The sequence below is a fragment of the Oryza glaberrima genome, chromosome 3 (genome assembly GCF_000147395.1).
Source record: "Oryza glaberrima chromosome 3, OglaRS2, whole genome shotgun sequence".
Lineage (NCBI taxonomy): Eukaryota > Viridiplantae > Streptophyta > Magnoliopsida > Poales > Poaceae > Oryza > Oryza glaberrima.
Genome location: NC_068328.1, coordinates 15,384,744 through 15,409,675, shown reverse-complemented (window position 1 = coordinate 15,409,675; position 24,932 = coordinate 15,384,744). Strand labels below are relative to the sequence as shown.

General features: G+C 42.5%; 4 protein-coding genes across 6 annotated transcripts; 1 reads left to right on the top strand and 3 right to left on the bottom strand.

Moving 5' to 3' along the window:
- The first annotated feature begins 6,425 nt into the window (after nucleotides 1-6,425).
- Nucleotides 6,426-12,343, top strand: LOC127767293 (protein STRUBBELIG-RECEPTOR FAMILY 7-like). Its single transcript, XM_052292574.1, has 16 exons — nucleotides 6,426-6,744; nucleotides 7,790-7,922; nucleotides 8,023-8,094; nucleotides 8,192-8,260; nucleotides 8,348-8,419; nucleotides 8,509-8,577; nucleotides 8,671-8,742; nucleotides 8,839-8,904; nucleotides 8,981-9,046; nucleotides 9,322-9,689; nucleotides 9,799-10,094; nucleotides 10,504-10,775; nucleotides 10,842-10,977; nucleotides 11,464-11,594; nucleotides 11,724-11,880; nucleotides 11,978-12,343. The coding sequence occupies exons 1-16, from the start codon at nucleotides 6,609-6,611 to the stop codon at nucleotides 12,119-12,121; spliced, it is 2,259 nt and encodes a 752-aa protein (XP_052148534.1). The 5' UTR covers nucleotides 6,426-6,608; the 3' UTR covers nucleotides 12,122-12,343.
- Nucleotides 12,344-12,439: 96 nt separating this feature from the next.
- Nucleotides 12,440-14,263, bottom strand: LOC127767295 (glucan endo-1,3-beta-glucosidase 5). Its single transcript, XM_052292575.1, has one exon. The coding sequence runs from the start codon at nucleotides 14,246-14,248 to the stop codon at nucleotides 12,767-12,769; it is 1,482 nt and encodes a 493-aa protein (XP_052148535.1). The 5' UTR covers nucleotides 14,249-14,263; the 3' UTR covers nucleotides 12,440-12,766.
- A 1,825-nt stretch (nucleotides 14,264-16,088) lies between these two features.
- LOC127768172 (uncharacterized) lies at nucleotides 16,089-19,385 on the bottom strand. The gene is made up of 2 exons (XM_052293709.1): nucleotides 17,571-19,385; nucleotides 16,089-16,459 (listed from the first exon to the last, which is right to left on the bottom strand). The coding sequence occupies exons 1-2, from the start codon at nucleotides 19,283-19,285 to the stop codon at nucleotides 16,453-16,455; spliced, it is 1,722 nt and encodes a 573-aa protein (XP_052149669.1). The 5' UTR covers nucleotides 19,286-19,385; the 3' UTR covers nucleotides 16,089-16,452.
- Nucleotides 19,386-20,252: 867 nt separating this feature from the next.
- LOC127768474 (vacuolar cation/proton exchanger 2) lies at nucleotides 20,253-24,309 on the bottom strand. Of its 3 annotated transcripts, none has more exons than XM_052294058.1 (11): nucleotides 23,613-24,309; nucleotides 23,342-23,412; nucleotides 23,203-23,231; nucleotides 22,916-23,112; nucleotides 22,609-22,821; nucleotides 21,999-22,124; nucleotides 21,715-21,831; nucleotides 21,574-21,627; nucleotides 21,313-21,429; nucleotides 21,106-21,199; nucleotides 20,253-20,687 (listed from the first exon to the last, which is right to left on the bottom strand). In XM_052294058.1, the coding sequence occupies exons 1-11, from the start codon at nucleotides 23,892-23,894 to the stop codon at nucleotides 20,671-20,673; spliced, it is 1,317 nt and encodes a 438-aa protein (XP_052150018.1). In that variant the 5' UTR covers nucleotides 23,895-24,309; the 3' UTR covers nucleotides 20,253-20,670. The 3 variants fall into 3 exon arrangements, with proteins under 3 accessions (XP_052150018.1, XP_052150017.1, XP_052150019.1); XM_052294057.1 differs by having other exon boundaries at nucleotides 21,999-22,127; nucleotides 23,613-24,304; XM_052294059.1 differs by having other exon boundaries at nucleotides 20,253-20,684; nucleotides 21,999-22,127; nucleotides 23,613-24,299.
- Nucleotides 24,310-24,932: the final 623 nt, after the last annotated feature.

Below are 24,932 nucleotides of genomic sequence, written 5' to 3'. Positions count from 1 at the left end.
AACTATTCTATAGCAGTACTTCTCAAAATAGAAATATTTGCGTCAACCCATACAAATATTGAATAAGTACAAATGGAAAGATATGAACATTTGTTTGCGATCTTTTTTTTACAAATGATTGGTCTCAGATTGCATAACAATAAAGTTTCATTACATATGTTCTTTTTTCCACTCTCAAAAGGGCTTGTATTTGTCTTCTATCACAATTAAGTGTGCTCTGATCGTCAACTCAATGTAGAATGTAACATATGACAATCAAATCTAAAAATAGCATATGTTTAAACACTACAAAAGACTATGACAACCATTGCACAAAGTTTGTCCACTTTAAACATGGCAAAAATTCTCCACATCGGACCAATCAAATACAATAAAAAATGATGGCAATAGAGAAGGAATACATGTATCTTACTGTTGACGTAAAACACGAGGCCTGGGAGATCTGCTTAACTGCAATGCAGGTCCAAAGCTCGCTTCGGGTGTGTTAGCATGCCAGTTGATTTGATCCTGCAATCAACAAGAAATAGAAACAAAGAGATCGCGGTTAAATCTATAAATGATAGCCGATCCGCTAAGTGCCGATGACATATCATTTATCTTTGAGCCGATGTCATATGTGAATCGATCGGCGACTATAAATAGATAATAAAGAACTAAACCTACTCGATCGGCTGTAGATATTACCAATATATAGTTCTTATATCGATATATGTTTAAATCAAGTGATTGGGATAGATCGGTCGCCATGCCGAGACAGTATAAATCACTTGGATCGAAATATATATTAATAACAGGACTATATATGTTTATAGCATAGCCGATCATATAGATCTAGCATGTATCGGCTAATACTCCGATACTACTCTATATCAGGATACTAAAACAAGTATAATATATCAAACAAAAGCTTAATATGCTTAAATGCAATAAGATCTTGACATAAAGGGCGGATTTAACATGTCACTGAAACATATAGAGCGAATATGGTTAAATCAGATAAGATCGGCTGAAACTCCGATACTACCCTAATCGGCAACCAGAAGGCAGGCTAGAGATTGATATTCTAAGCACGACTTAATAGATCAAACTCAACTGATGCAGCATTAAGTATGAAAAGAAGAACAATATTTAGACAATCAAGCCGCTGGAAGTTTCATAGAGTGGTGGATATCTTATATAATCTAAATCAACATCAAAATCTAACCTAATTGGCTGCCCTCTACTAACAGATGTTAGCCGATTGTAGGTTAGATAGTGATATTGCCAGAGATTATGTACAATATATGATAACTCGACAGATTACGTAAACAAGATTAGAGTATCATAAAGATGGAAGCACTAATCCCGATAACACAAGCCATCATAATAAGTTTTACCTCTTGTTGAAGATCGAAACCGATGCAGCTCAACCCGAAAGTAAGAACTCGTCGAAATAAAACTAAAGCAAAAAGGTGGCGATGCGCCGAAATTGTATTGAACGTGTGTGTTATTAATTACATAGGGCTCGGGGTCTATTTATACCTGAGAATTACAAGATATGTCCATACCGGACACGACTATTATCTCTAACAAACTCTAAGATACCACAAGTCTTCACGGCAGACTTTTGCCCAAGCATATCTCTAAGGAAATTACATAAAATGTCCTAATTAATAGATACAATTGCTTTCCCAGGACTCTATCCATGCGTGGCAATCATCTTCAAGCACCTTAACCCAACCCGATGTCGTACACCAAGTCGTATTGTTGGAATCGGCTGCATCACCTAACCAAGTCTGACTCCAACTCAGCTGATCCAATCATAGCCGATCCGGACTTCAGACGATTCTTACTCTGTTTCCATGACAATCTTCATCTTCGATCCCGCTTCAATCTAATCTTCATCTCCGATACTGATATTACCAAATTTGGTCGTTAACACTTACCTAAAATAGCAACTTCCACCAAAGATTTTGAGTTCAAGACCTTCTCCTATGTGTTGCTATGTTTAGAGAGAAACTTTGGGTTAAAATAAGATGAGCTCAGGCTGAAAGCCGAATATATGGAGGAATCATCATAGGCGGACGCACCTACGAACATGTATTATCGCACGCTGGTCCTTAAGAGGCCCGGCCTATGGTAATATGCCCATCTTTGCAGTGGATGTTTGTACACTAGCCTAGGAGCCCTAGGGACCGTACCCTAGGAGGGCATTCTCACGGCTCGCATTGGATTTGAACGAAGATCGGGGATAGGAGGTTTGTGAAAACCGACTCTGTAGTGAATAGTGCAGTAGTGTTGGTAACAAACTTTCTACGATAAAAAGGTGATTATCTCCTAGTACCTTTTTAAACACCACAAATCACCTATAATAGTTTTAGTTTCAAAAGGTAATTAAGAGTAAACAAGCTGTTTAGACGAATAATTAATTAATTCGTCCAACAAGCTATTATAAGCCCCAAAACTCTATATATAGTGTACTCGCATGCTAGATCTCCAACATGCATGCAAAGGAAGACAAGTCAGAGTACGTGTGGCCGTCCTCCACCCATTCCATCCAAAGAAGCAAGGGAAAGCTAGCTAGCTAGGACAGAGTACATGCGCCCATGCGCTCTACAGATACTACCCACGAAATCTCTTTGCCCTTTCGTGGTCACACGCACCGTATCCGGACCAAGATCATCAATCTCCCGCCAATTCACCTAGCGGATGCATCGTGCTATTGCTTGTTATAGCACCAAGCTAAATAACCCTTATGTCTCAAAATTTAAATATTTCTGCATAGATATCGGGATAAGCTTTTCTGCCTGAATTTGTGTCTGGATAAGAATTATATTACCTATTGGGTGCATCATGTTTTGCACTTTTGCTAGCACCAAGCTACTTCCTCTATTTCAAAATATAATTAGTTCTGAATATGGAGAGAGTACTATCTATACACACACACCACACATCGTCGGTGTACGCTGCTATAGTTTATGTATGGTGGTCATTGTGATGAATTAGATAATGATTTGTATGCAGCATGAACCAAAGTTTTTATTAGTGATGGGCGAAATGCAAGCTTCTAGGAATCAAATTGTTGGATTGGTGTCCAAAGCCTCAAAATCCTAGCGACGAACCTCTATAAGCACACCAAAAGGAAGAATTGTACGATACATGATGCCATACAACGAGGAAGGTGAATCAATGACAGAAGGAGTGGATGATCAATCGTTTGGAAATGGACAACCAATGAAAAATATAGAGCAAAGTCTGCATATCATTTCCAATTCGAGGGGATGATAATCTCACCGTCGACAAAGCTAAATTGGAAGGAATGGGCTCTGGTGAAATTCAAGATCTTGAATTAGTTGGTTTGTGATATAAAACCAGGTGTGGAGGACAGATCGGTTGCAAATCAGGGGGTTGGCCAAACAATTATTTCTACCAGCTATGCTTCCGAAACCTCGAAACCATTGATCCCTTGTTGTTCGAATGCTCAATCTCGAAGCAAATCTGGTTTGGTATGCTTGTGTGGCTATGACAAGGGCATATCATCCTGAGATATAACACTAATAGAGATCTATTGGATTGGTGGACGCAGGAAACAAGCAACACGGAAGCAATAAAACACAAAGGGCTCAAATTAGTCTTGTTGCTCTTTGGTTGGGAAATCGGGCAAGAAAGAAATGCGAGAATCTTATGAAGAAAATAAGCGATAGCTCATCAAATAATCAATTGTATCCAAGATAAGTTGGGTTGTTGAAGTTTGACCGACGCAAAGCATATTACGATATTGTTGCCAAAAGGACAAAAGACTGACATGTAAGCGTGTTTACAGTCATGAATGTATATATTTTTTTTCACTTTCTTTCAGTGTGTACTTACACTCAATTCTATAATATATCGCCAATCATTCTGTTTGGGCGTTATAGAAATTAAAAAAAAATGTTTATGGCGGCCACAGCAACCATCCGTTGTACGCGCAAAATTGAAGGACACTAGCTAGCTCACTGTTCGATCAGCATCTATCATAGTTTGGCGGACGGTCGAATAACCTGTTGCACTTTTGCATTATATATGCATGATGGTCGTGCACGCACCCACCGTCGACATATATACATGCGAGCGATCTGAGCTGTGCCATATCGATTTGCCTTTTCCGTTTTATCTGTCCTACGTAAGTACAGAGTTACACGCATGAAAAAATTGACAAAAACAAAACAGACAAATTAACAGTGGCATTTGGAAATATGGGTTATCAATTGGCATGATACACTCTCGCATCCGTTACTCCTTCTGTCCATGTAGACATATTATATTTTAGACAGGGACGGAGCCAGAAATTAACGAACTAAGAGTAGAACTCATTTAGATATAACTAATCGATTTAAGGTTTTCTCTAAATTTTTAATGGTGAAATTATTAAGAGAACTTAAAAACATAATTATGTAGGCAAGCCCATGGTTCAAACCCCAACTACCCTAGGCTTACCTCCCCCTTGGTTTTAGGTATCAATAGTTTTCGGAATGGAAATTATGTGGCTACTAATTTCTATTTGTGATACTTCATTTTGTACAAGTGAATTGTTCTTCCTTCCTTGTGAGATCATTTTAGATTAACTAGTGTGTACAATTGTTGTAACAGTTACCAACTAAGAAATTCTTTTTCCAAAATATTATGGAATTATTGATATAATTTATTGTGGTTTTGTATGCCCTAGCTGTAGCGAACGATTTATCTATCATCTTAAAAGAACCGAGAAATTTTTTAGAGCCCGGACAAAACTCTATTACGATCTCGGCTATTGGTATTATCAAACGATAATGGCAAGCCCAAGTAGTTGTGCACAGGTTTGTTGGTATTAGTTGCCCTCCTATATTATGTCAAAATGTTTTAAAAAGTGATAATTCAATCTCCACACTTAGGACGGCTAGATAATCTCCACACTTGACATGTTTCCTAGTATAAATGATTTTAGTTCAAACAAAGATAGTATTTACAAAGCCATCATGATGCTAATTAGTCATAGGAAAAACCTAGCGCAATTGACAAAAAGCGTTCAGTTTTGACTGCTGTAACATAGTTTAACTCATCAATCACTCACTTTCTGTCTGGATTAAATAAAGGACAAAATATATGTCAACTTATATTAATTGTATTAGATGGCTCATTTTAACTATGTCATTGTTTTTTCAATCAGTCATAGAAAACACTAGATTGGTTTTTTTTTCAGACGATTGCCTCTGGTTACTATGTATGTACGATACGAACTACTGTTTCATACTGAATTCTCTGAAGTAAATAGGCGTGCATGTCACCATGCTGTCTTCCTGCCTTTTATAGTGAAACCCCTGGCCATGGGATATGTGAGTCCAGCCATCAAGAGGAGCAGGTTGTTTGAATAGCCCAAAGAGCAAATGGCCAAATGCTCCCTCTGTGATTCACTGATTCTCTGCCTTTGCTTTTTAGAACTGTCGAAACAGTCAGGCATCCTGTCAAGAAAAAGGCACAAGAAACAGTACTCCGTGTAGGGACATGGTAGATTGGCGACACGGACAGGACAAGTGAAAATGTGAAATCAACAAAGGAAAAACTACCTCTGTCCTAGCAATTTATCTTAATTAATACCAAAGAAAAAAATTTACTACTGCCTCCAATTTTTAATATATAACACTATTGATTTTTTTATCAACATTTAACCATTCGTTTTATTCAATTTTTTTCACAAATGTAAAAATATTTCCTGCTTAAATAATATTTGATATTAAATCAAATGACAATAAAATAAATAATAATTACATAATTTTGAAATAAGAAAAATGGTCAAACATAACTTAAAAAAGTCAGCAGTGTTATATATTAAAATACGGATGGAGTAGCTAATAATAAAATAGTAGGGTTACTATATGAAGAAGTAAGGAGTATTAAAGTATAAAACCTTTTTAAACACTATTTTGATTTGTGGGCTGATGGTAGATAAGAAACTCCAAATCAACTTTTTCTGAGAAATTTGAAATGCTAAAAATCAACTCTTCTTAAAACGGACGAAGTACTACTTCCAAAAACATGCAGTAATAGCAACAAAGAAACATACTCCCTCCCTCTGTCCCAAAAAAAAAAAAAGACAAACCCTGGTTCCATGCCCAACGTTTAACCGTCCGTCTTATTTAAAAAAATTATGAAAAAAAATTAAAAAGACAAGTCACGCATAAAATATTAATCATGTTTTATCATCTAACAACAATGAAAATACAAATTATAAAAAAAATTTATATAAGACGGACAGTCAAAGTTGGACACGGAAACTCAGGGTTTGTCTTTTTTTTTTTTGAACGGGGAGAGAGTAGTATATTTAATCATTTCGTGAAGTTTTTCTTCGAGGCCTCTTCTACCAAGTACCTAACCTTCCCTAAACCTACAGCTATAAGCTTTTTGGCAACAGAAAAATATATAGCTCTCCGAGAAAAAGAAAACACCACTCGCTCGCTGACATATAGTGAGAGAGAGAGAGAGAGAGGAGAATGAGCTTTTGTTGTGTATAGTAGCAGGAAGTGAACAAAAAGGGGGGATTTTTTTTTTTTATTTTCTGTCCATCACCTTCTTTCCTGGAGGAGTTCTCCAAGAAGCAGAGAAGCATTACCGCAATGGGGAAGCCGAGCTCGAGCTGGTTCAGAGCAGCTTCAGGCTCGGGCATGGCGTCGGTGGGCTTCACTGGAGTGGTGGCGATGCTCATGGCCACAGCGTTCTTGGGGGTCACTGCCGACACTAGCTCAGACGACGGTTAGCTCCTCTTAATCTCGCATTTGCGTCCATTTTTCTTCAGCTCGAGCACGGTTTCGGTTTGGTTTCTCAAGAACTCTGCATTTCCAGCTTGTTTTGTTTTGTTCAGTTCAGTTTTCTGTGTTCTTGTTTCAGAAATCAATGGGGGATTTTCTGCTCTTGGTTCTTCCTTTCCTCCCCTTCTGTTTCTTGGTCAGACTTCTTAGACAAAGAAATGTTTCTTTTGCAGTGGAACCTTTTCTTTTGATGAATCCTATGGAAATTGCTTGTGAATCCACTTAGCCACAAGCAGGAACTTGTAATTATTTAGATGTTTCTTTCTGTTTGCTGCTTCTTTTGGGACATCTCCATTATACTGTAATTAAGGAGCTTATAATTCTGGTTCTGGGGGGTGATCAGATGCCAGATTTAAGGAGAATTGTTCTGCAAGTTTCTTTAACCAATCAGTCACCATGGTGTTAATTGCTAAGTTGCTGCTGGCATCTTCACTTCCTCAAGCTATTTTCCCTTCTTTTTCTTTTTCTTTTTTTTTGACTTTTCTTACTTCAACTGGTCAAATTTTCTCATATTTGGCTTCATCATACTGTGATTGATTGTGATTTCAAGGTTAAGGCCGATAGCAAATGCCATTAGTTTGGCAGGGTGGCTCCACTTTGTCATCATCATTCTGGTGCCATCGTTTGTCCTGTCCGGATAACCGGGCAGGAAAGATGTGCCTATGCTTCTTTTTATTCATTTCTCCACTCTTCCTTCCATGACTGGCTCCATAATTTTTACATATCAACGCAGCCTTTTCTCATTGGATTGCTAAAAAGTTAGGTTCTCTGTATAGTATGTTTCAGTTTGACTTATAGTTTTAAAAGTGCTGTTTTTTTTAATGCAAATTTGGGGTTTTGAGATTATGGGAGTTATATACAACTAATATTCTGACTACTTTTCTTAGTACCAAATTATATTAAACTAGGCAACTCTAAACCTTCCATTGTTCCAGCCATGTGTAAGTTCACTTGACAATATCTTTTCTTTTTTTTGGGTTCATGTTCAGTGACTGCCCTAAACACGTTCTACACAAGTCTGAACTCGCCCTCGCAGCTGACAAACTGGGTGGCGCAGAACGGCGACCCTTGTGGCCAGTCTTGGCTTGGGATCACTTGCTCTGGATCAAGGGTGATAACAATGTGAGGTGACACTTAGTGGGCACGCTTCAGGGATGAGACATTTGCTAATTGCCAATTGTTCTGATGTGTTTTCATGTCTTTGTAAATGAACTGTGGGCAGAAAATTACCCGGTATGGGGCTCAAGGGGACCTTGGGGTACAACATGAACGTCATGACTGCACTGGTTGAGCTGTTAGTGAAATCTATTTCAGATGGTTTTTACTACTTACAGTCTTTATTGATGATGGTTGAAAATTTTGACCAAGTTTTTGTTTTTGTTGCTTTGTAGTGATGCTAGCAATAACAATCTTGGAGGAGGTGATATCCCTTATAATCTCCCTCCAAATCTTGAGAGGCTGTAAGTTGTGATTTTGACTGGAAACTGGAAGAACAATTTTGTCCTTGTTTTCATTCTGTTAGTTCTGACAGATAATCTGACTTGCAGAAATCTTGAGAACAATAGCTTCACTGGGACTTTGCCTTACTCCATTTCCCAAATGGCCTCACTGAAGTATCTGTAAGTCACTTTATCGTATCACAATTTGCCACCTTCTCCAAGCCTCTCTGATTGCATCTGACCAAACCATGTCACTCTCCTTGATGTAGAAATCTTGGACATAATCAGCTTTCAAGCATCAATGTTATGTTCAACCAACTCACCAACTTGGCTACATTGTGAGTGTTATTTTATTTTTATATCTAAACAACCATTTTCTTGATACGCTTAATACTGACAAATTATTGGTAAACTGAAACTAATTCTTGTAGGGACCTCTCTGACAACACCTTCTCTGGCACTCTGCCAGACAGCTTCAGCAACTTGACAAGTCTGACCATGCTGTGAGGACATATTTTCATATCCTTTGATATGGATATCTTGTTGAAACAAGCAAACAAAATCTTGTACTACGTAAAATGATATGTTTCCCTCTTCAGTCATTTGCAGGATAATCGGTTTACCGGTACCATAGATGTCCTATCTGATCTCCCTCTAACTGACCTGTAAGTTGGTACACTGTTCACCTACTAATATTCATCTCTATATCTCCTTGTGATCCAAGACAACTTCCTCTTGCAGCAACGTTCAAAACAATCAATTAAGTGGAGCAATTCCTGATAAGCTAAAAGGCATAAGTAATCTGCAGTAAGTTTTTTTTCGCCACCTTGTCAGTCTATCACAGGGTTCACAACTTTGGAATGAAAAAACAAAAGAAGACCAAATTCCTAATGAAAACATTTCTCAGATTTTCGTAGAATTTGATATTCTTAGTTAAATTTAAATAAATTCGGAATTTTGAGCTGGAGAGGCATTGGTACAAACCTGCTGCCGTAAGACCCAAAATTTCAGAAATTCATTCCAAAATTGTGAACCTAGTCTATCACGGTTCCAATATTTATGTGATGGATATTGTAATTCAGGATAAGTGGGAACTCCTTTAGCAACAGTCCAGTCAGTCCTGCACCATCATCTCCACCATCCACTACTTCACAATCCCCGCCGCGACAGCCTTCTACCAGAAATCCTCGTAACCGTAACAGAAATCCACCAATTGGAAGCAATGGTGATAACGGTGGCAATGGCGATGGCAGTGGCGGTGACGGTGGAGGCAGAAGTTCTAAGATAGGAGGTGGGGCTGTTGCTGGGATTGTCATATCTTTGGTGGTTCTTGGAGCAATGGTTGGATTCTTTGTGTTCAAGAGAAAGTCAACGAGGCATCAACGTGGAGGAGATCCTGAGAAGAATGAACCTCTCACTCTTAGACCAATTGCTTCAGGAAAATTCAATCGTAAGTTAGCTGGAACCTTGAATCCTAGAACAACTATTCAGCATTACTGTCCTTGAGCTGTTAATTTTGAAGTAATTTCTGAATTCTAAACAAATTTCTTGATGTTCAGAGCTGAGAACAATAAGCATCATATCACCAACTGCAAAGGAAGGATTGCAGAAGACTGTCTCAATGAACCTGAAACCGCCATCGAAAATCGATTTGCACAAGTCCTTTGACGAAAATGATCTCACAAACAAGCCTGTTTTGGCAAAGAATGTAGACCTTTCTTCCATCAGAGCAACTGCGTACACTGTGGCAGACCTGCAGATGGCAACGGAGAGCTTCAGTGCTGACAATCTTATCGGTGAAGGCTCTTTTGGCCGGGTTTACAGAGCAGAGATCTCAGATGAGTCAGATCATAAGGTTTGTCACTGTAAGCTGTGATATTTTCTTATATTTTGTTTCCAAATGCAAAAACGCATCATCTGCAAAAGTACATTCAGTTCATTCTATGGATGTCAAGATCAACTGTTCTTTAATCCTTTTATTTTTATTTTTATTGGAAAGGATAATCCTTTTACTTCTATAGTATCTCCTTTTACTTTTACAGTAATTAGTAAGAAAATAGCTGCATATACAATAATAATCGAACACCTTAAGCTCATATAGGCTGTAGTAGCGTAGTCATATTGGTAGTTTCATTCCTGTATGTCAAAATCTATAATCTACTCGTACGGAGGACAGGAACTTCAAACAACACTTCATTGCAAATGCTATGATTATATTTTTTAATTTTCATCATTTTATATTCATGTCAATTTCTACTTTCCAGGTACTGGCTGTGAAGAAAATCAATGTATCTGCCTTTCCAAGCAAACCATCCGATTTCTTTATTGATTTGGTAGCAAAGATTTCAAAATTAAACCATCCAAACCTCTCAGAGCTTGACGGCTACTGCTTGGAGCATGGACAGTATTTGCTGGCATATGAATTTTACAGAAACGGTTCTCTTCATGACTTCCTTCACCTGTCTGATGGATACAGCAAACCACTGTCTTGGAATAGCCGTGTCAAGATTGCATTAGGATCTGCAAGGGCATTAGAGTAAGTGAGAAAGATTCATCAACTGGTACATTTGTTCTGTAACTGAATATGTATTTTTCTTTTCAGGTATATGCACGAAACTTGCTCACCGTCTATCATCCACAAGAATTTCAAGTCATCTAACATACTGTTGGATAATGAGCTTAACCCCCATGTTTCAGATTGTGGGTTTGCAGAGCTTATTCCCAACCAGGAACTCCAGGTGATAGTGCTGAACAATGTACCATTTGATATTTGATAGCCTGCTCTGTCCACTTACAAGTTACAACTTTACAGACTGCATGCTCTGAACCTTAAGAAACACTAACATAGTTTTTTGTGAATTGGAGGATATCTTGAGGTCATCTGAAGTAACAATAACATATTAAGATCTTCCTCAAGTGTTCTGCTAATTTAGAAATGATCCTATTATGTATGATAATTATGGTTATGGAACATAGCTGCAGTACATAGAGCACCTAGTCAATCAGAAGTTCAGAACATAGTTTCTAGCAGTCTGATATGAACGCCTTCAGAGCTGGATATTTTTGTTCTTTTTAACTTCAAGCATCATCTGTGTATTTCTTTTATTTTACTTTGTGCAATCTGAAGTGAGCCGTACAGATGTTAACAAAAAACTTTCTGAAAAAGCAACCTTCATATGATATAATTTTTCTCCTCATAAATCCTTATATAATGGAAACTTCAGGAATCAGATGAGAACTCAGGATATAGAGCTCCCGAGGTGATCCTGTCTGGACAGTACTCTCAAAAGAGTGATGTGTACAGTTTTGGAGTCGTCATGCTAGAGCTCCTGACTGGCAGGAAAGCATTTGACAGGTGAAAAGTCAGCTGTCCATACCAACATTTCCCTTGAATCTACACTCAAATTCCTCTGAAATGACTGAATTGAGAAGACAATGAGTCCTTACAGTAACAGAAACCAATTGTTGTCTGAAACTATTGCAGATCCCAACCATGGCCACAGCAGTCGCTAGTCCGATGGGCTTCTCCGCAGCTTCATGACATCGATGCGTTAGATCAGATGGTAGATCCAGCACTGGAAGGACTGTACCCTGCAAAATCCCTCTCTCGATTCGCCGACGCAATCGCGCTCTGTGTCCAGGTATAAATACTACCACCATTGTAGCAATTCTATTCTCCTTCCTTCCCCAATCTCACTGCACTGTTGCTAATCTCTGATCATCTCCAACTTTCAACAGCCTGAGCCGGAATTCAGGCCACCGATGTCGGAGGTCGTCCAGTCCTTAGTCCGGCTCGTGCAGAGGTCAAGCATGGGGTCAGTCCTCAGTGGTGGCGAGAGCATTTCGCGACGATACGACGACTCCGGTGACTACACATTCTAGGGTGAAAAAGAAAAAAAAATGCTTGCATGTTTTTGTCAGTAGTTTTTTGTGACAGCTACAGAAGTTACAGATGTTGCAGTTTGCTCAGCTACACAGTGATTTGTAGTACTGATAAGCCGTTGTCATGTAACCTGTAAAAGTATGCCTTTGGACTGCCAAACTCTGTTTTTGTTTGTGAATAACAATGGCAACCCCTGCCCTGGTGGTGATGCTTTATACATTCTGGTTTTCTTACATGAAAAGAGTGAAAGTGGAAAACAAATGATGCCTGATTCATTCAGGTATATATGGTTCTGCATCCACTTGTCTGAATAACCAGCATTATATCCTCATTTATAATCTGAACTTTATATCAATTCCTTTATCATGTTAATTATATATGTATGTACATCAGAAAGAATCACTATCAACAATTCCTCCAATAAATAAAGGGAATTGCTAATCCCAATGATTCCTTAGCTTTGGTCACTAATGGCAGCTACCCTTTCAATAAACCTTTATGAGGTAAATGAAAATTTACCATCATGCATGCATGCATGCCCTTTGTTTGAATATGAATTCCCCCCGGAATGAAAGAAAGAAATTAAAGGGTATATAAAGAATTGGTCTGAAGATGTGTATATGTCACTCTACTAGCTAGCTAGCTTATATGACGAGGCCAAGCAAGGCGAGGAGCAGAACGGCGGCGACGGACGTGGCGGCGGCGGATGCGGAGGAGGCGACGGCGAGGTCGTGGCGGCCGGTGTCGATCTCGATCTGGAAGCGGCAGGTGCCCTGGGAGGGGTCGGAGGTGGTGATCATGGAGAGGTTGTTGAAGTTGCAGGAGCCCTTCATCTGGTTGGCCGCCTGGAAGAACTGATTGAACGCGTACGAGACGTTGCCGCGGGCGTCGAGGCCGCCGCACGACGAGCCGGTGCCGAGGCTGGTGCAGTCGGCGTACTGGCACGCGTAGCCGACGGCGCCGCCGATCGCCGGGTCGGCCGGGCTGGCGTCCGGCCGGAGCACGCACCACTGCCGCGACAGGTAGCGGACGCCCCTCGCCGGCGCGATGCTCCGGCCGCCGGCGAGGCGGAGGTTGTACTTGCGCGAGCCGTCGTAGTTGAACACGCCCCAGTGGCGCTCGAAGCTGCCCGGGTCGATGCTCTTGGCGTCCTCGTCGAGCAGCGCGAACACGTAGACGTCGGGCATCTGCGGCCGCCGCGGCGTGCCCTTGCCGGCGAGGATGCGGTCGAAGAGCCCCTGGTTGAAGCGCTGCGCGTTGGCGGCGTTGGCGCTCTTGTCGCCGTCGGTCGGCCACCCGATCTCCCCCACCACGACGGCGATGGCGCCCAGCCCGTGCTTCTCCAGCGCCGAGATGAGCGTGTCGTAGTTGGCGTCGAACACGTTGGTGTACAGCACGCCACCGTCCTGGACGCTGGCCTGCGACGGCGGCGACCCCGGCGACGGGAAGTAGGCGTAGTCGGCGGGGAAGTTGGGGTCGGCCTGGAGCGACAGGAAGGGGTAGATGTTGATGGTGAGGAACCCGCCATTGTCGAGGAGGAAGCGGACGAGGCCGACCATGAGGCCGGCGATGTCGGGCCGGAAGTCCCCCGCCGACGGCCTCCCGTCGAGCGACTCGTAGACGTCGGCGTTGAGCGGGACGGTGACGCGCACCTGGCGGGCGAGCCCGGCCTTGACGAGCGCGGCCTGGACGTTCTGCACGGCGGGCAGCGTGGCGGCCTCGAACTTGCCCTTGTAGGACTTGAGGAAGGGCTCGTTGCCGACGGCGACGGCGCGGATGTCGACGCCGAGCTTGGAGATGTAGGAGGAGACGTTGTGGAGGACCCACTGCTCGGCGGCGGCGACGGAGGAGGAGACCGGGGCGAGGAGCTCGTTGGGGAGGCCGACCATGACCTGGATCCCCGTGTGGCCGAGCGCGCGGAGCGCCGAGGGGTCGGCCTCGAAGAGCTTGACCTTGTCGAAGCCGTTGTCGCGGAGGAGGCGGACGGTGACGTCGCCGGGGAGCGGGTGGAGCGCGCGGGTGCCCCAGTTCGCCGCCAGGGCCCCCGCCGGCGTCGCGCGGGACAGCAGCGCCGCCACCGCCCACGCCACCGCCAGCGCATGCACCGCCGCGCACGATCCCATCATCGTATGCCAAATATTTGATCGCGTCTCCCGTGTGCTTGAGGTGTGGAGGGTCGGTGGTGGTTGTTATAAGAGGGGGACTTGGGTTGGGTAAGGTAGTTATTTGGAATGTGTAGCTAGGGTTGCATGCATGGGAGGGAAAAGAAACAAAGAAAGTTTGTGTGTTTTGGGGGTTTGAAGAGGGAAAGGAAAGCATATACTAGGGACTTAGGGAGGATTTTTGGGAGAAAGGAGATGAAGAAGAAGAAAGGAGAGGAGGAAATCTGGATGGCAAGGAAAAGAAGGGATCAGATACCCCCCATGTGTAGGGACGGAAGTGGATCGTAGTATGATACGTGTGGTGCTTTTTTTGACCTTGGAAGGTAGGAAAAGAGGGGAATCGTTTTCCTCCAATCTGTTGGGATAGGAGAGGAGACAATGGTCGCAACAGAGAGAGGTGGCATGGCCGCTTCGACACGACGGCGCCGGAGCTTCTGGTTTTTTTTGGATTCATTTGCACGCGGCCACGCACGGCTAGTCGGCTCCAGCCTCCAGCTGACATTACAATTTCAAATGTGTGTTGTGTTTTGCTACTGGCTCCGTTTCACGACTGAAAGTGACATTGGCATTTTTTTTTTCAAAAAAAAAAACACAAGTACAAATGTAGGCGCTCACCCTATAAACACGCACAAACACACTCTACTCTATAAGCAGCTCAAAGAGATTGGGCTAGCATATCTTAAAATTAACGAAGTCACCATGAATGCCTCACCATTGACAAGTACGTCGTGTCTACTGCCGAAAAAATAATTAGCCGCAAAATTTTCATTACCAAAAGCATATTCAATTGAGCTACTGCAAGTTTCACCCTAATCTCAGATGTGGTCGGTCGAAACTCGAAAGCGACACAAATTGCTATCTGCAATGCGTTCTGCCTTCTTCACAATCTTATATACTCCTTCCTCCGTTCCCATGTTATAAGACTTTCTAATATTGTTTATATTAATATATATGTTAATGAATCTAAACACATATATATGTGTCTAGATTCATTAGCATCTATATAAATACGGGTAATCCTAAAAAATCTTATAAGTTGAAACGGAGTTTTTTTATAGTCTTATAAGTTGAAACAGAGTTGAAACGGAGGTACTGCATAATAGAACTCGAGAAGCATTACGCGCTTTTCAAATAGTTCTTGCATAATGCGATTTTTAATTTGTACTGCTAAGTACGACGAACGGCTTACGGTTATGGCAGTCAAACAATAATGTACAGTATCAACTAAAAGTACAGCTGAATGCTTTCAGTGGATTATTTGTCCGATCAATATAAATAAGCATTCCGTCTTTTGAAGAAGATTCAGGTGCCTTCGTTCAGCATGCTCTTTGGCCCCACATACATAGACCCCCAGTAATGTGTTGTGCCTTCACAACCTTTATATATATCCTATTATCTTGCATAACATAGCTTGGAAAGCATTATGTACTTTTCACATGGTTATTGTTGTATAATGCCCTTTTAAATCTGTACTAGTTGTGTATTAGCTTATAGCACTCGCGGTCAAACAATAATATTGTCAACATCAACTAGTAAAAGTAGAGTTGAAATCCTCAGAGTGCATTATTTGCCTGATCAATATAAAAACATAGATGCCACCTTCCATCTTAGGAAGATTCAGGTGCCTTTATTCAGCATGCTCTATGGTCCCGCACAAAAGAGACCCCACTGTAATAATCCAAAAATTCATGTCGATTAACTAGCCGAACCCTGACCAAAAATAAACCCCAATCGATATCTTCTTAACACATAAATCTAAAGCATCTCTTGTAGCTTTTAGGCAAAGTATAAGAACAAGAACAGATTAAAGATTGATAAACTACCTAATAAAACCTGGTATTCAAGCCTTGTTCTGAGCTGCTACAAATGTTGGCATTAATAAACGAACTGAAACCAAAAACAGGTAAGCAGTAACGTACAGTTCAAAATTGATTGGTCCAGTATGTATACATAGCATAGTACATTACAATCTTTCGATAGCAGAACGAGCTTACATGGTAGCTTAAAAACATGGTATAGTTTTCACCTGATGACATTGAAGTTTTCTGGATAGACATGCGTGCTTTCAACATCTCCTGAAGTTCAAACCTTGTAAATTGCATTGCCATGAACTTGTCCACAAAACCAGGACATTCTCGAGAAACCTCTCTCATTACATTTCCAAAACTTCAATCCCTGCAAGTTGTAGAAAATTTAGTACCAGAACAAGTCAACAATCAAAAAAACAGAAAAACTCACTAATAGCAACAATACGAAAAGCAGATCAAGACAACTATAAAGGTAGGAATGCGATTACTGTTGCAATCTTAGTGAAAATATTTTATATATAGGTTGCTGCAAGAATCAATCAGCATAGAGAAAATTGAAGAAACCTTCATAAAGGCTCAATTGGAATTGATAAAATCTGAAATATAACTGTAAAGAACCAACTATATAGGAGCAACTAACCAGAAAAGGCTCAATTTTTGTATTACATTTTTGGTAGACTATGAAGGATACGATTCAGTATATAGGCAGAGCATATTTTCAAATTATCAATAGCCACAATAAAATTATAAAGCAGTTGCTGCAATAACAATAATTGCAGCCAGTTCGTGTTTATCATATCTTGAAGGTAGAACAAGTCGTAACAACAGGAAAATGTAGATAGCTTCACCTCCTAGAAATTAAGTTATAAAACAGAGGGGAGCTAGCTCAGCTATCAATTAAACATGATTCACAATAGGAATAACAAAAACAAACAATGATTTAGAATTCAAGTAACACAATAAACCATACCCACACAAATTCTGAGAGCAAATTCCACAAACACGTTATTGCCAATGACTTTCGCTGCTAAACAAAACTGTCATCCTTTAGTTAAAGGAAAGCACATTGGTGTTGCTGATGTAGTGCTACTATCTGGTGATGTTTGCTCATAGTGTAATGATGTGTAGCCTACTTCTGTAGTGCACACATCTTACTCGGTGAATTATGTAGCGTGTCATTACCAATTCAACACAAAATGAAAAAAAAAAAGGAACTAAGCAGTTAAAAGCTTAACCTCAAATAAAATGTAGTGCATCCTAGCTCATGCTAATTTGGGATAACTTTGCATGCACACCATAATTGCTTTAGTAATCCTATTTCGCTAAACGCTTGTGATTCGATACAGATTTTAAATAGTTCCTATGTTGCTAGAAGAACGATTACTAATGCAAATTCAACACAACAGGAAAGTCTGCAGCAAGTAATCCAAACAAAGTGATAGCATGTTATTAGTTTATAATTTGTCCAGCCAACTTACCAGTACTTAATTACGCCATCCCATCCACATGTTGCAACCTTGCTAGTCTCCAAGGGATGCCACTCACATCCAATGCAAACTCCATTGTGGCACTTCAACGTCTTAAATCTCCTGCAGCTTTTCCAGTCCCAGAACCAGCAACTACCTTCACCATCTCCTGACATCACGAACCTCCCATCTGGTGAGAAGTTCACTTGACAAGCGTAACCTGCCACAATGTGACCCGCAAACCGCTTCTTCTTGTTAAGTTGAAACCTCTCCTTGGTACTGTATATCAATATCTGATTGTCCAAGCTCTGTGCTGCCAGCCAGTTGGAATTCGGGTGCAGTGATATTGATGGCATTGAGTGCATGTGTGGTTCACTGATATACTTAATCACCACTGGGATGCCGAACTCCCACACACGAAGCGACTTGTCATCGCTTGATGTCACAAACCTCCTATTATTATCTACAAAAGTGATGGTATTGACTGCTCCCAAGTGCTGGTCGTACTCTTGGGTTATCTGCCCTGACTTCATATCCCACTGCACAATCTTCTTGTCACTCATCCCAGCGAGGAGAACATGCTGCTTATCCTCATCCGGGTTGAGCTTCACTACATAAGGGACCTTGCCAGTAGAGAAGGTCGAGATCACCTGCCCGGTCTCAGTATCCCAATACTGTATATTCCTGTCATACCCAGCACTCAAGAACTTAGTCCCATCATTAGAAAACGATATATCTCTGACCGCCTTAGAGTGCCCCATGTACGTCCGCATACATGTCCTCGACTCGAGCACATCCCAGATCTTAATCTTACAATCCATACTCGCAGACAGCAAAAGGTGTCCATACTTGGGGAAAAACCTAATCGCCGAGACCCCCTTGGTGTGCCCAACCCACTCGTGCACACACCTCTTGGGAATATAGCAGCGCTCGTTGCTCGCCTTGGCATCCTTGGGCGGTGTGATCCATGACCGTCCTTGGTAATCCCTCTCCTCCTTCCCATGGAAAGTACTCTTGGCAACCATATCAGACTTCTCGCCCTTCCCTTCGCCGCGCGCCTCCTTCTCGGCCTTCTTGGCAGCGTGCGCCTCCGCATACTGACGCTGCTCTTCAGTGAGCTCCGCGGGTGGTGCCTCCTTCTTGCCGGCCCAGGGGCTCTGCTTGTTGCGGAGGATCCACTCGTCGGACGCCGGGTTCTTGGCCTCCGGCGGTAGGGGCTCCTGGTTGGCGCCCTCCTCGTCCTTGGACTGCAGGCGGCGGCGCTTGTGCTCGGAGGGGGCGAGGTTGTAGACGGTGTCGGGCTCGGCCGAGGGCTGGGCGTCGCCGACGATGTGGAGGCCGGAGGGGTCGGCGGCGTAGCCGAAGCGGTGGAAGGTGTTGTACTGCTCGTCGAAGAGGAAGGGGAGGACGGCGGCGTCCTCGACGTGGCCGAGCTTGTGGTTGCGGTTGCCGGAGGCGGAGGAGATGGGGGCGTGGGGGTGCTGGGGCCCGAGGACGGGCGCCCAGAGCTGGTCGGCGGTGGGGTTAAAGGGGACGAGGTGGAGGGAGGGGTCGAGCGGGCGGGAGGTGGACGCGGCGGCGGCGGAGAGCGCGAGCGCCGTGTCGTCGACGGCGGGGGCGGCCGACTTGGCGGGGAGGCGGAGCGGCGAGGCGTCCGGCGAGGAGAGGGGCTGCTGCTCGTCGTCGTCCTCGTCGTCCGGCGTGTAGGACGACTGGAGGAGATCCATGGCGCCGGGTGGGGTTAGGGTTAGGGTTTCTGGGGAAATTTGGGGAGGTTTGGTTTCGATTTTGATTCGATTTGCCCTTCGAATTGGAGTTCGGCGGCGAAAGACGATGGGAGGAGAAGAAAGAGGAGGTAGGTCGGATTGGGCTGGGCCGGGCCGGGTGGGATATATATACCGATTGTGAATTGGGTCTCCAATCGAAATTTCGAATACGGATACGGCTACATACGACTCGTACGATACGAGTACTTGCGAATTTGGGATGGGTAAATTTACGAATTTTTACCAGCTGATCTGAACATATTACGCACTTAAAATAAGACGGAGGGATTAAAATAAGACGGAGGGAGTATATTCATATCTGGCCTAAAGCTTTAAATCATAACTCAGCGAAAAGTGTAGAGCTGCGAACATTTTTTGGCTTATGAGACAGATTTGGAGATCGGTCGTGCAATTAGACCCTAGTTTACCATGCTCCAAATAAAATTTGAAGATATCAAATACTTATGTTTTTGTGTATGACTACGTACATGCAACTCGTAGTCACAATTATTTCGGAAGCTGTATTTTCTTGCCTGAAATGTATCTACTACTCTCTCCATTTTACAATGCAAGACTTTCTAGCCTTGCTAGATGCCAATAAATCTAGACATATATATGTAATGTGTGAATGTGTGGAATACTAGATTCATTAACATCTATATAAATGTGGGCTATGCTAGAAAATCTTACATAAAGTCTTGTAATTTTCTTTTCTAGAGTTCTGCATTATCATTGAGTATTCACACTGAAAATCTTTTTGTATGATTCCAGTCTGAAATGAATTTTCACATCTCCAGTAGATGGCATTGGTTAGTTTTGATTGAGCAGTCTCTAAAAGTCTAGAAACCTGTTCTCTTATAAGCAAGCAAGCATTCAAAAACGAGCAACCCATCCTAGACAAATAAATTATGTGCAGTGACAAATCATGTTGCACAACTGGCACCGTTTGGAAATGTGTATGGACTATGTAGTCCAGTTATCCAGTGTCCCTTGAACTGCAACGCTATAGCCAGTTCATTGGCATCAGTACAACAACATCATCAAAAATCGCGACAATTGTTTCTTCAGCAAATACAGACTAGTGATCTTGGCACATTACACTATCCCATAATAAAGTTACAGGTTCTCAATCAAAGGGCGATGCCGTCGCTATCTTAAAAAAGCCGCATCAGGGCCCTTGCAACTCCAGGCCGGAAGTTGAAGCCTCCGTGTGAGATACTGCTGACAGGTATAGGCCGTCAAAAATCAGGACTCGGACAGATGATATGTTGCAAATACTGCTGTTTGCTAGTGCTGACGTTCCAATATGCTCATCCCTTATCATTTCACAAATTGTTGCGGATCTTTCACTTGTTGTCACCTGCTTCAGGTCAAACAAGGTACTTGGTCATGAGATACAGCGGAGACTCAGTACATTATAGAGACGGGTCAACTTTAAATTTTCTTCTAACAATCAGTCGTGTTGGACCAACCACTTTGTTGAGTGATTTTATCGAGTTAAGTGTTATTGATAGAAGTGCAGGACATAAAAAGGTTGTGTCATGTATCAATAACCATCTGTCAGAGCTGATAGTAATTTAGCTAAATCTGTCCTTCATGTAAGGAAATCAGACTAATGGTAATTGGTCAATCAGCTGGATAGATTCCCAGAGCCCCAGAGGATAGAAGTAATTTAGGCAGATAGAAAGATAACTAATTTACAATTACACCTAAGAACCAGTAGAACTGGTGAAATAGTTTTGGGATAGTTGTTGAGGTTGAATGCCAAACAAAATACTTACTTGAATCGGGATCAACATGTACGAAGAAGCTCGCAGCAACTATGAGATAGCATAAGATAAGCATAAGGCCTTTAAAATAGTTCGATGTTCCTTCCTGGAAACATTTATTCAGAATTAGAATGTGCACTAGATCATAAAAGTAAGATCTCTTGTAATTGTATAAAGTATGAACAATACAGAGGATGCTAATAAGTTCTCTAAACACACCTGCAACATAAATGCCACCACCAGTACTGTTATAAAAAGAGTTGCTGTCTCGAACAGTTGAAAATTCAAGTCCATTTGTTGGCCCATTATCCAGCCAATTACCACACAGAATGGGATCTGCAAATCATGTAAAAAAGTGTGTTGGTTGGAACAGTTTCAACATTACTACAACAACTAGTTGTCATTAACATGGTCTTGTAACGGTACAGAGCTTGCAAAACCACAGCAGATTAGTTGCATGCTATTCATTTATGTTCTTACCACAAACATGGAGATCTGTGTTGATGATCCTATGGCAACTCCAAGTGTAATATCCTTTGGAATAGGGTGAGATTAAAAATAAGAAGATAGCACACGATTAACATATAAACCATATTGAAATAGTATCCTTTGGTTCCTTACAAGTTTGTCTTTCATGGCAAACATAATGGCACTTGCGTGCTCAGCAGCATTTCCCACGATTGGAAGCAGAATAACACTAATAAAGGCCACTGGCATGTTTAATGATTCAGAGGCCCCCTGTTATAACATATGAATGATGCAATGTTAAAGGGTAAAAAATACATTTCCTCGCTTAATATGGCATAGAAGCAGCAAATAATAAAGGTAAGTAACTAGCGAAATCCAGGTCTGATGGGAGCAACATATAACAGGCATGATGTAATCTTCAACGAACTCTTCAATACCTGTATGGCGTCTACCAGGTACCCAGAGAGAATCGAAATCCAAATAGTCAACACAAAAAGCCAACAGATAGCTTCACCCTGTGTTATCTCCTTTTCTTCCTCCTCATCCTCAGTTACTTCTTCTTCCTGCTACAGGATGTTGAAGTGTGCACAGTATAAGCATATATAACGACATGCAAGAAACAAATATTTCAAATTTTATTCTTTCTGTCTTGTCAGGTAGGTTTTACTTGCCCTAGGTGGATTCACAAAGTATGTAATTGGAAGTGCCCAAACTGTTGGGAAAATAATCTGGTAACATGACACTTACGGAATGTCAGAAAGGTGGCCAAAAGTCATGTTTTACTCTGTCAAAACTCATAGAAGGGCACAAGGAGTAACAGTGTAGAGCTAACAAATTGATAAAGAAAAAAAGGTTGCCATCTCATTACATGCATCATGTGCAGCTTGATTACTTGTATTACATGATACTGAGGAGAAATTGAGTATTACAATAGATAGTTTGAGGTGATCCCAAGCCCTTTTTACATAATTAACATTGTTATTTCTTTACGCATATATGGCTGTTCAGTTTTCAAAGTGTGCAGAAATTAGCGCTTCAGCTACTTACTTCACCAATTGGACTGTACAGACTTCGCTGGCTCTTTAGTTGAAAAAACAGATAGCTTGCATATGCCACAAGCATGATGCAGCTACTAAACCTTGAAAGGGAAACTTCGGATTTTCCATACTGCACTTCAGAATGTGTAAAGTGAAGTACTGCTGGAAACATTAGACCCAAGACAGCCATCAAAAGCAACCCTGAGTTTACAACGGCTGACGCCTGCATCCATAAATGTATGTCAAAACTGAGGCTACATATGAGAATTGTAAGGGAAATATAATAAGGAGAACTACTGTATTGTACATAAAGCTACCTTGTTGAAGACCTGGTCCCTGCTGGGATGGACAAGACCCCCAGCGAAGAAAGCACAACCGAGAACCAACAGCATGTTTGAGAGTATAGAGCCTAGTAGCGATTGCTGGACGACACGGATCATCCCGTTTTTCAATGCGTACAACGAGATAATCATCTCAGTCGCATTGCCAAAGGTAGCATTCAACAGCCCCCCAACTGCAGTTCAGAAAAGTTTGAATCTTTACCATCCGACGAAGCCAAGATTTGAATGAAAAGATAGGACAGGTACAAAATGAAAGCACATACTTGTCGGACCCGTGTAGAGAGCAAGCTGCCTGCAAGAGAGGAAGTAGCCACAATGTCAGGAGAATTTTGACACAATAGTAAGTACAACTAACTGGGTAATTACAGATTTACAGTGAATTCAGTAATCAGTAGCACTTACTCGGTCGCATATCCCAATCTCTCAGCCAAGGGCGTGATGCCGATTAAGCTGAAAAGGAAAACCCATCCTTGCTGTGTCCACAGAGAAGGAAAGAAAGACATATTCAAAAGTCAGTCGCTGTCACAACAAAACAAGGAAATGGAATGGAAAAGACATCTCCATATGGAAGGTTCTAATAAGGCATTTAACACAAACGAGTCAAATGTTTAAGCAAAACAATAATAAATGCTTAAGCGTGGGGGGGAGGAAATGGGTTGCAGCATAGTAGTACGTGGTTGGCGGAGAGGTAGTGGAGCATGACGGCGAGGGGGCCGAAGGGGAGGAGGACGTTGATCTTGGCCTGGAGGATGACGACGCGCACGCTGGTGAGCGCCCTCCGCCACTTGCTCCCCGTCGAGAGCGACTCCGCCACCGCGGCGAGCGACCCGATGTGCTCGAAGTCCAGCGCCTGCATCTTCCCGGCGGCCGTCATCGGCGACGGAGACGGCGAGCCCCCGCCCTCCTCCAGCTCCAGCTCCTCCATCCCCAGCTCCGCCTTCTCCGCCCCCATCATCCGCGAACCCAACCCAATCCGACGACGGAATCCCGCGCGCGCCCCTCCTCCTCGGATCGATGGAGCCTGGAGGATCAGGGGCGCGACTCGAGGCTGGGATTCCTCCTCAGCTCCTCGACGAATCGGAGAATTGGTGCGTGGCGTCGCGGCCGGCGAGGGAGACGACGACGACCAACAAGAAGAAGAAGAAGAAGAAATCGCGCGGCGCGACGGAGGCAGGCAGGCACGACGGGACGAAGTTGCGAGGCGGCTTCCGCTTTCCGATCCGTACGCCTGGATCCGGGCCCGGGCCCACACGTCAGCCCGATATCCCCGGGGGCGAGCGCTCTCGTGTCATACCGGCGGGGGGCGTACCCCCCATGTGGGTCCCGATGGTAAGTGTGACGCGTGGGGAGGGGGGATAGTTGGGTACGAAGCGGGTGTGGAGAGTGGCCCGGTGAGAAAGGAAATTATGGGTGCGGCACTCTCTTCTCTTATTATTATTTTTTTTAAAAAAAAAAAAAGGGGTGGTGCACTTGGGTGGTGACTGGTGAGTGGGTGATGAACTGATGATTAACACACTATTTTTTTTGAGAAGATGATGATTGTCACTTTGGCGGTGCTGCACTGAAGACCCATTAGGCCCACAACCATGTCTCAAAATAAGTTAATTTTGCACTAATCACTGCATCCGAGGAGTTCGTGAAAGTATGAAATATATGCACTAGGAATAGATAAAGACAATAATAATTGTATTGGGATTTGAGAAAGTGAGGGTATTATGATATTTTTGGTTCTGTATTGGTATGTGTCAAATGAGTAAAAAATAAATTTATTTTAGGACAGAGAGAGTATTACAGGCAGTAACTATAAACATCTTTGAAAGACCATTAAAAGAACACTCCGGGTGGACATATTTCACCAAAGGAATCTAACCAGTGAAGTGCTTTTCTCACTTTTTTTTTATCATGTGTTTTTTTTTATTATACTGCGCAGCCGAAAATTGCGCAGCAGGCGCTAGCCTAAGATAGTACCATTAATAATAAATCAGACCTAGAT